This window comes from Sturnira hondurensis, unplaced genomic scaffold (genome assembly GCF_014824575.4).
Source record: "Sturnira hondurensis isolate 20B ecotype Veracruz unplaced genomic scaffold, ASM1482457v3 Scaffold0004136, whole genome shotgun sequence".
Classification (NCBI taxonomy): Eukaryota; Metazoa; Chordata; class Mammalia; order Chiroptera; family Phyllostomidae; genus Sturnira; species Sturnira hondurensis.
The window spans coordinates 18,038,750-18,052,160 of record NW_028076767.1 but is presented as its reverse complement, the minus strand read 5'-3'; the positions used below and the strand labels follow the sequence as shown (position 1 = coordinate 18,052,160).

Sequence of the window (13,411 nt, the reverse complement as noted above, 5' to 3'; positions counted from 1 at the left end):
TTACAAATAGATTCTAAATCTGCCTGCTTCTCACCAGCTTCCCAGACACTATCCTGGCCAAGCTGCCATCCCATTTCCCCTGAGTGACTGCATCAGCTTCTCAACGGACCTCTTGCTTCCACCCTTGCCCCTGGAGGTCTGCACCCAGCAGCCAGAGGGACCCTATTAAAAGCAAATCAGATCATGTCCCTCTACTGCTCACAACCCTGCATTGTTTCCATGTCACTTAAAGGCCAAGCCCACAGCTTCAAATGACCTTCAAGGCCCAGCATAATCTGGTCTTTGACTACTGCCAGACCCCATTGCTGCCACTCTCCCCTCATTCACTCAGCCTCCACCACACTTGTATCTTTTGTGTTCTTGGAACACCCTGGCTGTGTATCTGCCTCAGGGCCTTTGCACTAGCTGTTCCCTCTGCCTCTCCTCCAGTCCTTACAGTGCCTGTTTCCTTACTTTATTCAGGGCTCTGTTCAAATGTCACCTTTTCAAGAAGCTTCCTGTGACCATCGGTTGCAGTCCTGCTCTCTTCCCGTGTTTCTGTCTAACCCCTTTTCTCTTATTTATTTTTCTTTTTAGCATTTATTGCTATCTGACACATTTACCGTATTTTTCGGACCATAAGACACACCTAGGTTTTAGAAAGGAGGAAAATAGGAAAAAAATTTTGAAGCAAATAATGTGGTGAAATATTTAATAATATAAACAACATAATATTTCACCAATGTAAGTATAAATAGAACTCAACAGCAGCATTAACAACCATTATTTCTCCCAAATTTGTGGGTTGGGGGAGAAGAGTTCATCTTATAGTCCAAACAATAAGGTATTGCCTCTCTCTTCACATTAAATTGTAAACTCATGCAGGTAAAAATTTTCACCTGAATTAGTCACTGTTTTATCCCTAGCATTTAGCATAGTGCCTGGCATTTAGTGGGCACTTAATAATAGAGAATTGTGGAATGAATGAATGTCCAGAACTAAGCAGAGCGGCTTGTCTGGTCCTTCCTGCAACCCCATAGGTCAACCCACAATGGGGTCACAATCTACCTTCGAAAACAGCTCTTCAAAACTACTGGGCATCACTTTTGTTTCCAAGAGAATGACCAAATAGTAGGAGGGGCTCTGTCTGCAAGGACTGGCCTGGCCTTGCAGGGGTTGAGAGCAAGGGGAGGCACAGAGCAGCCATCATCAGCACACCTCCCTTTCCAACCCTGAGAGGACCAGAGGGCATGCCTCTTCCCTGTTCTTCAAGTCATTCTGACTTCAGGGCCCAAGAGTAGCAGATCCTCAGTAAATAATGAGCAAGTGGGTGGGTGAAATGAGGAAGCCAAGAAGAACTTAGTAACATCCTCTGCATCTTCCCTACTGCACTGGCAAATTTTAATGTGCTTTAGAGTTAGACGCCCTTACTCAGTAACCAGTGATCTCAGGCAAAGTTTCATCACCTCTCTGAGTCTTAGTTTCCTCACTGTTAAAATGGGGACAACACCTACTTACAAGATGCTGGGAAATCTAGCAAGAACTTGTAAATATTAGCTGTAACTTTTATGTTTGTAGCTACAAATGAGATACACAAATGGGCCCACTCATTTTTAGCTGTTAAACAAACAGTAGCATTTATTGGGCACTTTCCATGAACCATTTCATTCTCGCTGCCAAGCCTGTGAAGTACATTGTTCTTGCTTGTAGACAGGACACTGAACTTAGAGAGAGAGGTAAAGGGCCTTGCCCCAGGTCCCACAAGTAGGCAGTCACAGTACTGAGGTCGGAACTCACACTGTCAGAATCCAAGGGTCAGGAGGCTTTTTGGGGGGATTCTCATCAGCTTTTCTGAATCTCAGTTTCATCTCTCTGTGAACCACAGATTATGACATTTTCTGGGCGCTCCACATGCCACATCAGGTGGGACAGTGGCTTGCTTCTGGGTCTTCTGCTGGTCATGGTGGAAGCAGTCTTCTGCAGTCTCTTGGGGCTCTGGGTGTTGACTGTGAAAAGCAAACCTCCAGGTGGCCCCGGGCTCAGCATCATCCACTACAGACAAGAGTGCTTCAGCTCTCCTGGCGCCGGCTCAGGCATCTCGATATTCTAAACCTTGAGGGGCTGGTGGCCTAGGGTGGAGACAAACCAGGGAGAAGACTGGATGGGACAGGAATGTAGGAAATGCAGCCCCACAGGAGCCTTTAGCTGAGGTTTTGGTTACCGGGGTGTGTGTGTGAGCACTCACATGTACAGGGTGAGGAAAGGGTGGTGCACCCCGCCCCCTTTCTGCTTGGAATTCCAAACATTTCCGATCAGATCAAGGTGGCTGAAAATAAATACCCGGGACTTGTCTGGACTAGTTGGAGGCGGTGCTGGGGTGAGGAGGTTGAGACCACAGGGGCAGAGACCAGCAAGGTCTGGCCCATCCGATGAGCTTGCCCAGGTCACGTGTGCCCACTGCCCTTTCCCCCTGGAATCCTGCAGGGTTTAGGGCAAGGCTCCTCAGCAGGCTTTGAGGTGGAGGGGGATCAGATTCTTTTGTGGCAACAGGTCCTTACACTCTCCCACTCCACATTACCAGATCTGTCAGATACCCCTAAGAGAGAGAACCCAGGGTGTCACTCAGTCCTCTGTGTGGGGATTACTTTGATCCTCCTCACGCTGCGGCAGGAATAGGAGCCCTTTGAGATGATCCCTTCATTTTACAGATGGCGAAAGGCCCCGGGTTTCCCAGCATTCCAAGCAAGCCAGTGACAGAGCTGGAATATGAAAAGTGCATCTGTTCTTTACAGCATGTGCCGTCGGTCAGATGAGGGAGTGGGAACAGCTTGGGGTAGAAAGGCTACTTTGGACTATGGAGTACTTAGACGCATACACCCCAGAACGAAGCAGTTTTAGGGAAGGGGTTGGCCCCAGAAACCAAGTCTCTGTTCTTTGTGGGTTGCTACCACTGTCCCTCCTGCTTATTGCCTCAACAAAGTGCAGAAAATGCCTTTTCCAGATCCTTCCCATAGCTTTCTGTCACTCTTCCTGAGCCCGAGAGAACATGGTATATGGGGAATCCGGGGCACCCTGCCCAATCACCTGGTGTCTCCGGTCCTTTTCTTAGTTTTGCCAGGCAGTGAAAATGGGAATGAAGAGAGAGAGAAAACTGGCCTTTCCTCTTCCCTCCTCTCCCCACTGTCTAGCAGTCAGCAGCACTCATCAGCACCTTCTCTGGGCCCAGCACTGACTGGGCCAGGCCTGGGGGACAGAGCTCATGGTCAAAAAGGAGCAGCTAAACAACCTGGTGAGAGAGCTGAGGGAGACGTGGGGCAGAGAGCAGGAGTCCTCCTGGAAATGACCTATAGCTTAAGACCTAAGAGGTAAATAGAAGGGAGCTCGGCAGAGGGACCAATGTGGACAAAGGTCCTGCGGCTGAACATGGCATGTGAGAAGCAAAGCAGCCTGGCCTGGTCAAAGCGGAGGGAACCCTGCAGGGTCTTGCAAACCTTGAAAAAGTCTCTGAGACTCAAACTGAGCCTTGGAGATACAGCCGCCATTTAGTCAGTCTGCTGTGTGCTGTGCACAGTTCTAAGAGCTTTGCCTGCATTGAATGCTTGCGGTGTTTTTGTGAAATAAGTACATTTTTAATCCCCATTTTACACGTGAGGTCCGCAGCTAAACATCTTAGTCTAGTTGCAAGACTTATTGGGTACCTGCCTACTCTTTGCTCCAGCGGTCCAGCTTGGTGGAGAAATAGAAATTAATTTGTCACCAGCAATGGCCTCATCCCGTAGCACCACCATTTTCCAAATGAGGAGACTGATACTCAGAGAGGAGCAGGACCTGGTCCAGGGCCCAGAGCGAGGCCAGCAAAGCTGCCTCTGCCAGCCTGTGTTGTCTTCCTGGGAAGCCCGTGGGATGGAGTTGGACAGGAGCAGCAGAGGGAGAGGACCAGGACTGAGGACCAGAACTGAGGCCCAGCCAGTGGGAGGTGGGGCTGGAGCGGGGAGGTGACAGAGGGACAGAGGCAAAGATTTCCAGTCAAGCTGACAAAGGGAAGAGTTTCCCGGTGGAGCTGCCCAAAGAGTAAATGTTCCACCACTTAATGGGGGGGAAGGGAGTTCCTTATGACAAGTGTGTAAGCAGAGAAAGCCCTAGAGAGAATTGTGAACTTCCCCAGATATGGGCCATCTGGAGTGAATGAAGTAGACCCCCGCTGTGTCACCTGGGTGCTCCCCCTTTCTGTTCCCCATCTGGGCAGTGACAGTGTTAGGAGTGAACTTGCGCATCACATGGAAGGTGGGTGGGTGTGTTGTTACGTCACTTTTGAGTCCCTGACTCTGTTTCAGGGGTATGCCTTGGTCCTTCTTGCCCTGGCCACTGGGAGAAGCATGAAAGGTTGTGGCCATCTACTCATGAAAGAATAGGGTCATCAGGGGTGGGATGAAAGAGACTTGAGATGAGGGAGGCCTTGGAATTGCAGGGAATTGATGCCTATGAGCGTGTAGCAGCTGCCTGGGAGCCATTAAGTGCGTAGACTTTGGAGCCAGACTGCCTGGGTTCAAATCCCAACTCTGCCATTTATGAACTGTGTGATCTTGGGGGGTCACCTGAGCTCTCTGCGCCTGATACCTCTTCTGTAACACGGAGCATTGGCAGCACTTGCTTCACGGGGTTATTGTGAGGATTAAGTGAATTCGTATACACAGTGAAGCCCTTAGCACCATGGTAAGTGCCCAGTAAATATCAGCCATCACTCCCAAGGAAGGAGATTGTGAGCCCCTAAATGAGCATCCGTGCCCCAATAAATGCTTTTCTGAATTCCATCTCTTCGCCTCCAAGGCCAGCACCCTGTGTCTGAGCCGAGGAGGTGGAAAGAGCCCGTTCGCACTGCTGGGTCAGATAGCTTTCTCAATTCCCCAGCTGAGGCTTTATCTCCTCCCGGCACAACCACTTCCTTTTCTGAGAAATGAGCACATCTGTCAGGCTTAGCTTCTTAGAACTAATGGTGGGGGAGGAGGCAAGGGAGGAGAGGGTAGCAGCTGACAGGGGCAAAGATTATAACGAAGTTTGCTGTGGGGATGACTTCAAATGTTCTCTAAGCTCAATTGGCTTGGGTCCCCTTTGACTCCCTCTTCAGCCAGTAGCACCGATGTCACCCTGCTTCACCAAGGGCTTTCACCCCCTGATCTCACCACTGACTGTGGGTGAGGCCAAAGCAAGACGGAGGCTCAGAAGTTGAGAGGCTTGCTACACACCCACAGCTGGGCTGGCTGGACTTAAGTGTCAGGCCTAGCAGAGTTTGGCCACCCATCTGTTTGCCCCTGCCCCATTAAGCTGCCTGAGTTGCCCACAGTCAGGCCCATGTTCCTCTGGGAAAGCCAAGGGAAGTGGATTCTAACCACAAACCTCACTTCTTCCGAGTCTCCGCTGCAACTCCCTGCCAAGAGGGTGATAAAGTCTCTCCATTTGCCCCACCCACCCTTCCTGCCATCTCTTAGGGATGTCCTAAGAAGGCCTCATTGGTCTATTCAGCAGGCATTTATCACCCTCTCACCCAGGGAAACGGAGGCCAAGAGCAGAAAGCGACTCTGCAAGTGACGTGCAGCCTGCCCAAGCAGGGCCATGACGAGACCAGGGCAAACTACTGTGCTGATGTCCCTGGTACTTTCTCTGGGCTGCTAGGAGCCCCTTCCTCTTCTCCACCTACCTCTTTCCCGAAATAACCAAACAGGAAGGAAGCAGTGGGCCCGGGCCCTCTAGAGTCACCCTAGAGGAAGGAAGGGCTCGTCTGGCACAGGCACTTGTTCCCCATTGAAGGCAGGACGGAAGGGTTTCACTTTCCCTCCTGGTCTTCGTCATATCCTTTTCCTGTGGCACCAGTTCCTCCTTAGCCGGGGGCGGGTTGGGGGGGGTGCAGAACTCATTCATTAAGCTGGTGGCCTTAGGCTGCCTTCCTTCCTCTTCTTAGAGGGATTCAGGACTGTAGCCCTGGCCCAGAAAGTGGGGCTTGCTGCTGCATGTGTTGGGGGTTGAAACTGGCCTCCCCACTAGCCAACTCTGATCAGGTCTCAGCATTTCTGAGCTTCAGTTCACCTGGGCTTGGAATGAGGACCTCCTTCAGTCACAGAAGTACATGCGCCTGGCCCACGATGGGGCTTCAAGAAGTATTGTCCTTTTGAAAGTGAGCAGAGATGCTGGAGCCAGATTGTTGGTGCAGGCAAACCAGCCGGGTTACCAGACTTCTTTAGAATGGCAGCTCTGTGTTCCAGGTACAGTACCAGATGCTGGAGGTACAAGGGACAAAACCACACACAGTCTGGTGGGGGAAACAAAGCAAAAAATAGTCACTAAAGTGACCATGGCCATGCCTGTAGTCAGGGAGTATGGCCCAGGCAGGGTAAAATGCTTTGGCTCAGTGACTGACATAGGTAAAATATGTAACTGTTATTTTAGTGTCATTTGACAATGAGGACACTAGGAGCCAGAGAGGTGAAGTAACCTGGTCAAAGTCACACCGCCAGGAAGAAGCATGGAAATTCGGGTGGTTACAGAGAATAGTAGGGATTGCAGAACTTACCACGTGCCAGCAGGGACAGTATGTAGGCCCTGATAGGGTGGGCGATGCATTGGCACTTGGGCCACTGCACCAGGAATATCCTTCTGCCAGCCTTTGTCCTGCCTTCTCCAGGGTTGCAGGTGGCCGCAGGGTAACCTGCACTGTTCATTTGGCTGCCTCTGGGCAGAGATCTAGCTGACGTTAGTCATATCTGTCTGGATGGGCCTCTGGCTTCAGACGTGGGTAAGACTCAGTTCTGCCTACACTGACTGCCACCCCTGCAGACCACCGGGAGAGACCAACACACTGATAGAGAGCCTCACCCTAGGGGCGCCATGCCTCTCCTTCCCACCTCAGGGCCTTTGCACTTGCTTCTGCTGGAGCATGACCTTCTTCACTTGAGATTATTGATTCTCCCTTGACCGCCTCCACCTTGTCATTCAGGTCTCAGCTCAGCCCTCTTTTCCTCAGAGACACCTTCTCTGAGCACTCCACCCACGCCTGTCCCCAGCATTCACTTCTTTCACCTCTCCACGACTGACTCTCTTCAAAATCCCATCACCTCTGAAAGTTTCTTGTTTTGTAATTATCTTCTGTGCTTCTCATTAGGACAGTTTTTCTCAACTTTTTTTTCCCCCTTATTACCACCCCCCTAAGGAGTCTTTTCAAGACATTTTTGTCCTAATTGCCCTCCCATTACATTTGAATAGTGCAGCTGTACCATGTATCTCTGATTGTGCTCTGGCACCACAGAGAGCCACAAACCACTTCGTATCCCAGAATTCTTCTCTTCGCCCCATTGAGCTTGCGTGGAGAACGGGAGCTCCGTGAAAGCCCGGACCTTATTTGTCTTGCTCTCTCTTGTCTCCAGTGCCAGGTGTAGAGAGCATGGTGGGTGCTCAGTGACTGTTTATGGGGTGAGGGGAAGTCCATAAACCCTGGGAGCACAAAGGAGACATTTGTCCCAGAATTGAAGGAGGGATGAGTAGGGAAGGCCTCTTGGTAGACAGGTCTTCAAAGTGAAGTCCTGTGAACTGAGTAGGGGTTGGCTGAGGAAGAAAGAAGCGGGAAGGATGCCCAGTCGGAGGGCACGGTGTGGGCAGGGGCAGAGGGACAGGAAGCACTCTGGAGCCTGTGGGGCGGGACCATTCCATGTGTGTGACCTGGACCGTGGAGGCAGGAACTTGAAAGCAGGCCCAGCCTTGGCTTCTCCTAGGGACCCTGGTTCTTGCCTCACCATTCTGCAGGGCCCCAGTGCCAAACTGGGAGACCCCAATTCCTAGTCCAAGCTCTACCACCAGCTGGCTGTGTGATCCTATAGAAGGGGCAGGTGTGTTGGCCTTGATAACTTGTGGGTCTGCCTGGCTAGATGCCCATGATTCTCCCATGGGAGTCGTTAGCCACTGCCTCTCCCCAGTGGCCCTGAAAACCCCCACGTGGATCCCCTTGGTAGCAGTCACAGCTGCAAAGAGACACTTCCCCCATTTGCTCTAACCCAAGATGAGAATGCAGATGACCTCTCAGGCTTGGGTCTCCCAAGGACTGTGACATCAGAGACCTCCCTGCAACACACCCTTATCTGTCACCTCCCTGCCCACCATGCCCACTCTGGCCAAAACCAGTGGGAGCCACTGAGGAGCAGCGGGGGCTTATCTCTGCTTTTCCAGACTACGTTGCTTTGCAATCCTGTTTGTTTATTTAGAGCAGCCGCCCGCTGAGAAAATGGCTGTTTGTTTCCAAGTGTGTCGTGTGAACCGTGGGCTAAATATACCCACACCACTGCCTCCCAGCACCCGGCACCCAGCATCCGCCCTGGAACAGCGCTCTGTCTATAAAAGCAATCCACAGAATCCACAGCCCTTGGAAACCCTACTTCCCCCTCCCCAAGAGAAGGCGCTCCTTGAAGTGGAGATGAAGTGTTGTTCTGGCCAGGAATGCACGCTTGGGGGCTGGGCAGGTCAGAGCCTTGTTCTCTACGCACTACGCACCGAAGGGAGAATGTTCCCTCCACCCTGGAATGACTGTTCCTGGACAGTGAGTGCTTTGTGCCCTTGCAGGGACAGAGCCTGTTTACTCCAATCCAGCCTCAGAGCTGAAAATTTCCTGTGGTTGCCAGCCCTCTACTTCAGGAAAGTTCCCACTGAGGGAGCCAGGCCTCTCCCACTTTGGCTCCAACCCCAGTGTCCCTGGTTTCTTGTGGGACATTCGGTTTCTTGTGGGACATTCGGTCCCTTGGGATGATAACCAGGGCCTTCTAGCCATGGTCTCACTTCTCCCATGCTCCCCACAGCCCAGGACTCTTCCCATCACAGGTCTATCTTTATTGAAACTCCATGTGGGCCTACTTCATTTGGATCAGAAAAATTAAAACTCCTGTAAGAATTTTCTTTGCCAACACCCATGGAGTCTAGCCAGGGTGAAGGGGGAGAAACAGGGTTGCATATCCGCAGCAGCCACGCGTGGGCAGCAACAGGCCAAGAGTTGGGCTGGCTGCTGCCACTGGTCTTACCTTTGTCTCCCAGACCCAAGATTCTGCCTGTACCCCACCCCCACGTCCTTTTTCAGGGACTCCATGCAGCACCAGTGACAGGGTAGGGCCTCCCTGGTGCCCCACATAGGGAATGTCCTGCCGTAGCAGCGCTCGCTCCCTTTGGAGCTGGGCCGTCCAAAGTCCTACCCTGGCTTTGCCACCTTTTCCCACAGTCCTCCCTATAGTAAACCTCAGTTGTCTCATCTGTGAAATGGGTTTCAAATCTCCAGTCCAGGAATTATGAAAGTGAAATGAAAGAGTAGTGCGGGGCACTTAGTATGTGTGCAGTACCTTTGTTCTACTTGTGTACTTACGGAGCACCAGCTGTGTGCCAGACACTGTTCTGGGTATACGGAAATAAGACAGGTAAGGGGGTAATAAATAAATAAAACAAGGTAAGAGGATAGGTGAGAGAGATAGGGGTGGATACCACATTAGACACAGTGACTGGGGAAAGCACTCGAGGAGATGGCATCTCAGCAGAGTTGGGTAAAACGAGGCCTGTGACGATCTGGGGTCAAGTGCTCTAGGCAGCAAGAGCAGCAGCTCCTGGGCTCAGCAGGTGTTCCAGGACCAGCAGGGAGGATAACACTGCATGTGGAGTGTGTGTGTGTGTGTGGGGGGGGGGGGTCCAGGCCCTGCTTAACCTTGCTTTCTGTAGTAAGGACTTAACTCCAGGTGTGATGGGAAAGCCTTGGGAAGGTTGAGAGCTTGGGATGGTGTGGTCTGAATTGGAGGGACTTTTCCCTACCTGCCTGCATTCCCCAGTGCTCCCCAGTGCCTTTTACCAGCAGATGGTAAGCTTTATGGTAAGGGCTCTGGCTTATGCATCGCTGCTACCTTCCTAATGGCTTAATAAATGTTGAGGATTCTTTGAGTCAAGTTGGCAGCTCAGCACGCGTGGTACTTTGCTAGGGTACCAGGGATGTGCACAGGCGCGAGGTGATCTGATCTATGTTTTTAAGTCTCCTCTGTAAGGAGCATGGACTGAGGAGGGTCACCAAGACCAGAGGGGGAACGAGGCAGTATCTAAGTGAGCAAAAGGGCCAACTGGAAACACAGGCCCTGCCTGAGGGATCACACACTACTCAGCAGGTTGGAACCAGGTAGAAATGTGGGCCCAGGGTGTGGGCTCTTGGTGGAGAGGCAAGAACACTCGTCCTGGAACCAGCGAGTGATTCATTTCATTCCCCCCCCAGACATACACGGTGCAGTGATTTCTAGGTGCCAGATACCAGGCTTGGATTTTGGTTCCTCCACTGACAAAGCTGGGTGAGCTGATCCAGGCTCCCAGCCCTCAGAGGCTCAGTTTCCTGGTCTGTAAATGGGGGAGACAGCCTGCCTTGAATCATTGTTGGGAGGATTAAAGGACCAATGGGGTGGGAGGCCCCTCATTAAAGGGTGATCTGAGCTCCCCTCTCCCTGCCCTACGGGCTGGCTCCACCCTGGGGCTGGCTCAGAACTGAAGCCCTTCCCTCCCTGTGTCATGTGCTTCCCTCCTGACTGGCTTCAGGGCCCAGGACTGTTGCTCACCTCCTCCTGGGCCCAGAGTCACACCCCCTGGGGTGGGGGACAGGGCCGGGAGCTCTTAGCCCCTTGCCAGCCCTGCGTGGTCATTACCAGCTCTGCTCTCTGCCTTGCTCGGCCTACCCTGGGCAGAGGCTCCCTCCAGAGGAAGAAGAGCCTCTGGCTAAGAGTTTCCAGACCTCCTCTGCCCTGTGCATCACTCTGGGGATTTACCCAGGCCCATTTCTCTCGCTCCCTCCTTCCGTCACGGCAGTGGAAAGGCTGAGGCCTTGTAGCCCCACCCTGCCCTCAGACCCCAAGCTCCTCTGTGGATTCCAGACCACACACGGTCCGGCTCTCACTCACCCCTGCACACTCATCTCTCCTATCCCCTCCTGCACTTTGCCCCAGCTATTTGGCATCGTGTTAGTCTGTGATCCAGCCCATCTCTTTCCCACCTCAGGTTCTAGAGTACCATTTCCTGGCTGTCTGACCTTGGACAAAGAGCTTTTCTTACTCTGCACCTGTTTTCTCAGCAATAAAATGGGTTGGTCATCCCCACCTGGAGGTCAAGAAGGAGGGAAGCCCTTAACCTTTTATCAGACCCAGAATGGGCACAGATGACTCTGTCTTTTCAAATCAAGGCCATCACATGAAGATGGCCCCTCTCCCCCCCACCCCACATTAACCTCTGGGGACTCAAACAGTGCCTTCCTTCTCTTCTCTCTCCCTCCAGGACACTTTTGTGGAACTCTACGGAAACAATGCAGCGGCCGAGAGCCGGAAGGGCCATGAGCGCTTCAACCGCTGGTTGCTGACGGGCATGACTCTGGCCGGCATGGTTCTGCTGGGCTCGCTCCTCAGTCGGAAATGACCAGACGCTGACTCCCCACTCACCGTCCTGTCCCTACTAGATCTCTTCTTTCCGCCACCATTGCCACCCGGAGAACCACTACGTGCAGCCCATGGCCACCGCACACATCACAGGGTTGGGCCTGGACTTGGCCCCCCACAGTTAGTTTCTAGAACCTGCCATGCTTCTGTGAGAGCCACCCTCCCCCACACCTCAGTTCTCCTGGCCTTGCAACCCACAGAGTTTTCCCCGAATCTGCCCCATGGAAGCTGGCAGGTGTGTGGCAGTTGGGGGCTGGCGGGCACTGCCTCATTGGTGGAACCCCCTTACCCCTTAGCCTCTCCAAGAATACTTTCCTGCCAGGGAGCTAGAAAGTTTTCTGACCTTTTTTCCCCAGAAACAAAGACTAGATTGCCTTCGTTTTGATGTTTGTGGCCTCAGAGTTGATCACTTCTTATCCCTGCCCCACCCGCCCCCCAAGACCTGAGCTCCCCTTCCTTTCATTCCCACCCTCCAGTAGCTACTTAGGGGCCAATTCTGACTAATTAGGGATTCAGGCTGCTTTGGATGAAGAAACCAGGACCGGGACCCCCCTCCCCAACTCTGGCCTGGCCAAAGTCCTCACCTGCCATCCCCAGTGTCCTCTGGAGGCCTTTGGCTAGAGGCCAGCGCAACCCAGGAGGAGGGGCCACAGCTGCAGGAAGCGCCCCATGCCAGAGCAAGGGTGACCCTTTGCAGTTTAGCAGTACCCCAGTCGCCTTCCTTTTCCCTTCCCCTGGCTCCCTTGACCATGACTGAGGGACCAACTGGGCCCAAGACAGGTGCCCCAGAGCTGTTTATGGCCTCAGCTGCCTCACTTCCTGCAAGGAGATCAGCCTTGTAGTATCTTTGCTTTGGACTGCTGCCCATGGGTTTCAGGGGCCTTGGCCCAGGGGTGAAGGGGAGCAATAGGCAGCAGCTATGGGAGCCCTAGGGTCTTCCCTACCTCAGGCAGGAAGGGCAGGAAGGAGAGTCTGGTACACAGGGTGGAAGCAGGGCTGGCTGGAGGGTCAGTCCTGCCTGGCCAAACAGACTTGCGCTCCACCCTCATTCAGCTTGTGCAGCCAGGCTGCCAGGTCAGAGTGGCCTGGCCAGGAGCCCTTCAGGCCTCCCTCTCTCCTCTGCTCTTCCCATAGCCTGTCTCATCCCTGGGATTCCTGGCCTAGCCCTGGCCCCCAGGGCTCTCTGCTGTACATATTCGAAACTAGTTTTTATTCCTTGTGAAGATGATATACTATTTTTGTTAAGCGTGTCTGTATTTATGTGTGAGGAGCTGCTGGCTTGCTGTGCGTGTGCACGTGGAGAGCTGGTGCCCAGAGATCGAACAGCCTGACGCTCCCTCCCTGCCCTGGTCCAGGGAAGCCAGCAGGGGTCCTGGCTCCTGAGGGGCACCTGTCCCTCCCCCAACCCCCATCCTACACTTGTCCCAGCTCTTTGAACTAGTCTGTGTGCAGGTGAAAGTGGAGTAAAGTAATAAACTGTTAATAAGTGAACACAGGGCCTGGGCTCGTGTGTTCCGGAGTGGGAAAGAAGGGGCTGTGTGGCTGACAGTCTGCAAAAGAGCTGGGTACCGGTGCTGGCTCTGCTGTCCCCGGAAGAGGACCTTGGACGAGTTTCTTTTCCACTCTAGGCCTGGGAGAGAAACACTTCTTGCATGTGGCCTGGTCAGGAATCGAACCTACAACCTTGGCATATCAGGGTGGTGCTCTAAACCAACTGAACTACCTGGCCAGGGCTCCACCTGTCTGTGAACGGGGTTTTTATTGAGCAGTTGCTGTGTGCCAGGCACTGGGCTGTACGTGAACGGGACAGGTAGTTCCTGACCTCGGGAGCTGCCATTCTAGTGGGACAAACAGTCTGAGTCACAGCCATAATCCTAAAACCCTGGGGATTCTGTAGTGAACAAAGTCCTTGCCTTGATCGAGCTTCCATTCTAGTCAGGGAGACAGACAGTTGGACT

The 13,411-nt window shown here is 52.8% G+C and overlaps 1 protein-coding gene and 1 long non-coding RNA gene across 7 annotated transcripts in view; one reads left to right on the top strand and one right to left on the bottom strand.

Moving 5' to 3' along the window:
• The window catches only part of BCL2L1 (BCL2 like 1), a 43,127-nt gene extending 30,183 nt beyond the window's left edge, over window positions 1–12,944 (top strand). For all 6 annotated transcript variants that reach the window (XM_037043811.1, XM_037043810.1, XM_037043812.1 and 3 more), the window contains exon 3: window positions 11,296–12,944. In XM_037043811.1, the coding sequence (XP_036899706.1) occupies window positions 11,296–11,433 (138 nt within the window). In that variant the 3' untranslated portion in view covers window positions 11,434–12,944. The remainder of the gene's footprint in view (window positions 1–11,295) is intronic.
• On the bottom strand, window positions 1,590–5,836 carry LOC118985338 (uncharacterized). The gene is made up of 2 exons (XR_005066101.1): window positions 5,675–5,836; window positions 1,590–2,108 (listed from the first exon to the last, which is right to left on the bottom strand). It is a non-coding gene; the product is annotated as an uncharacterized LOC118985338 (long non-coding RNA).
• Window positions 12,945–13,411: the final 467 nt, after the last annotated feature.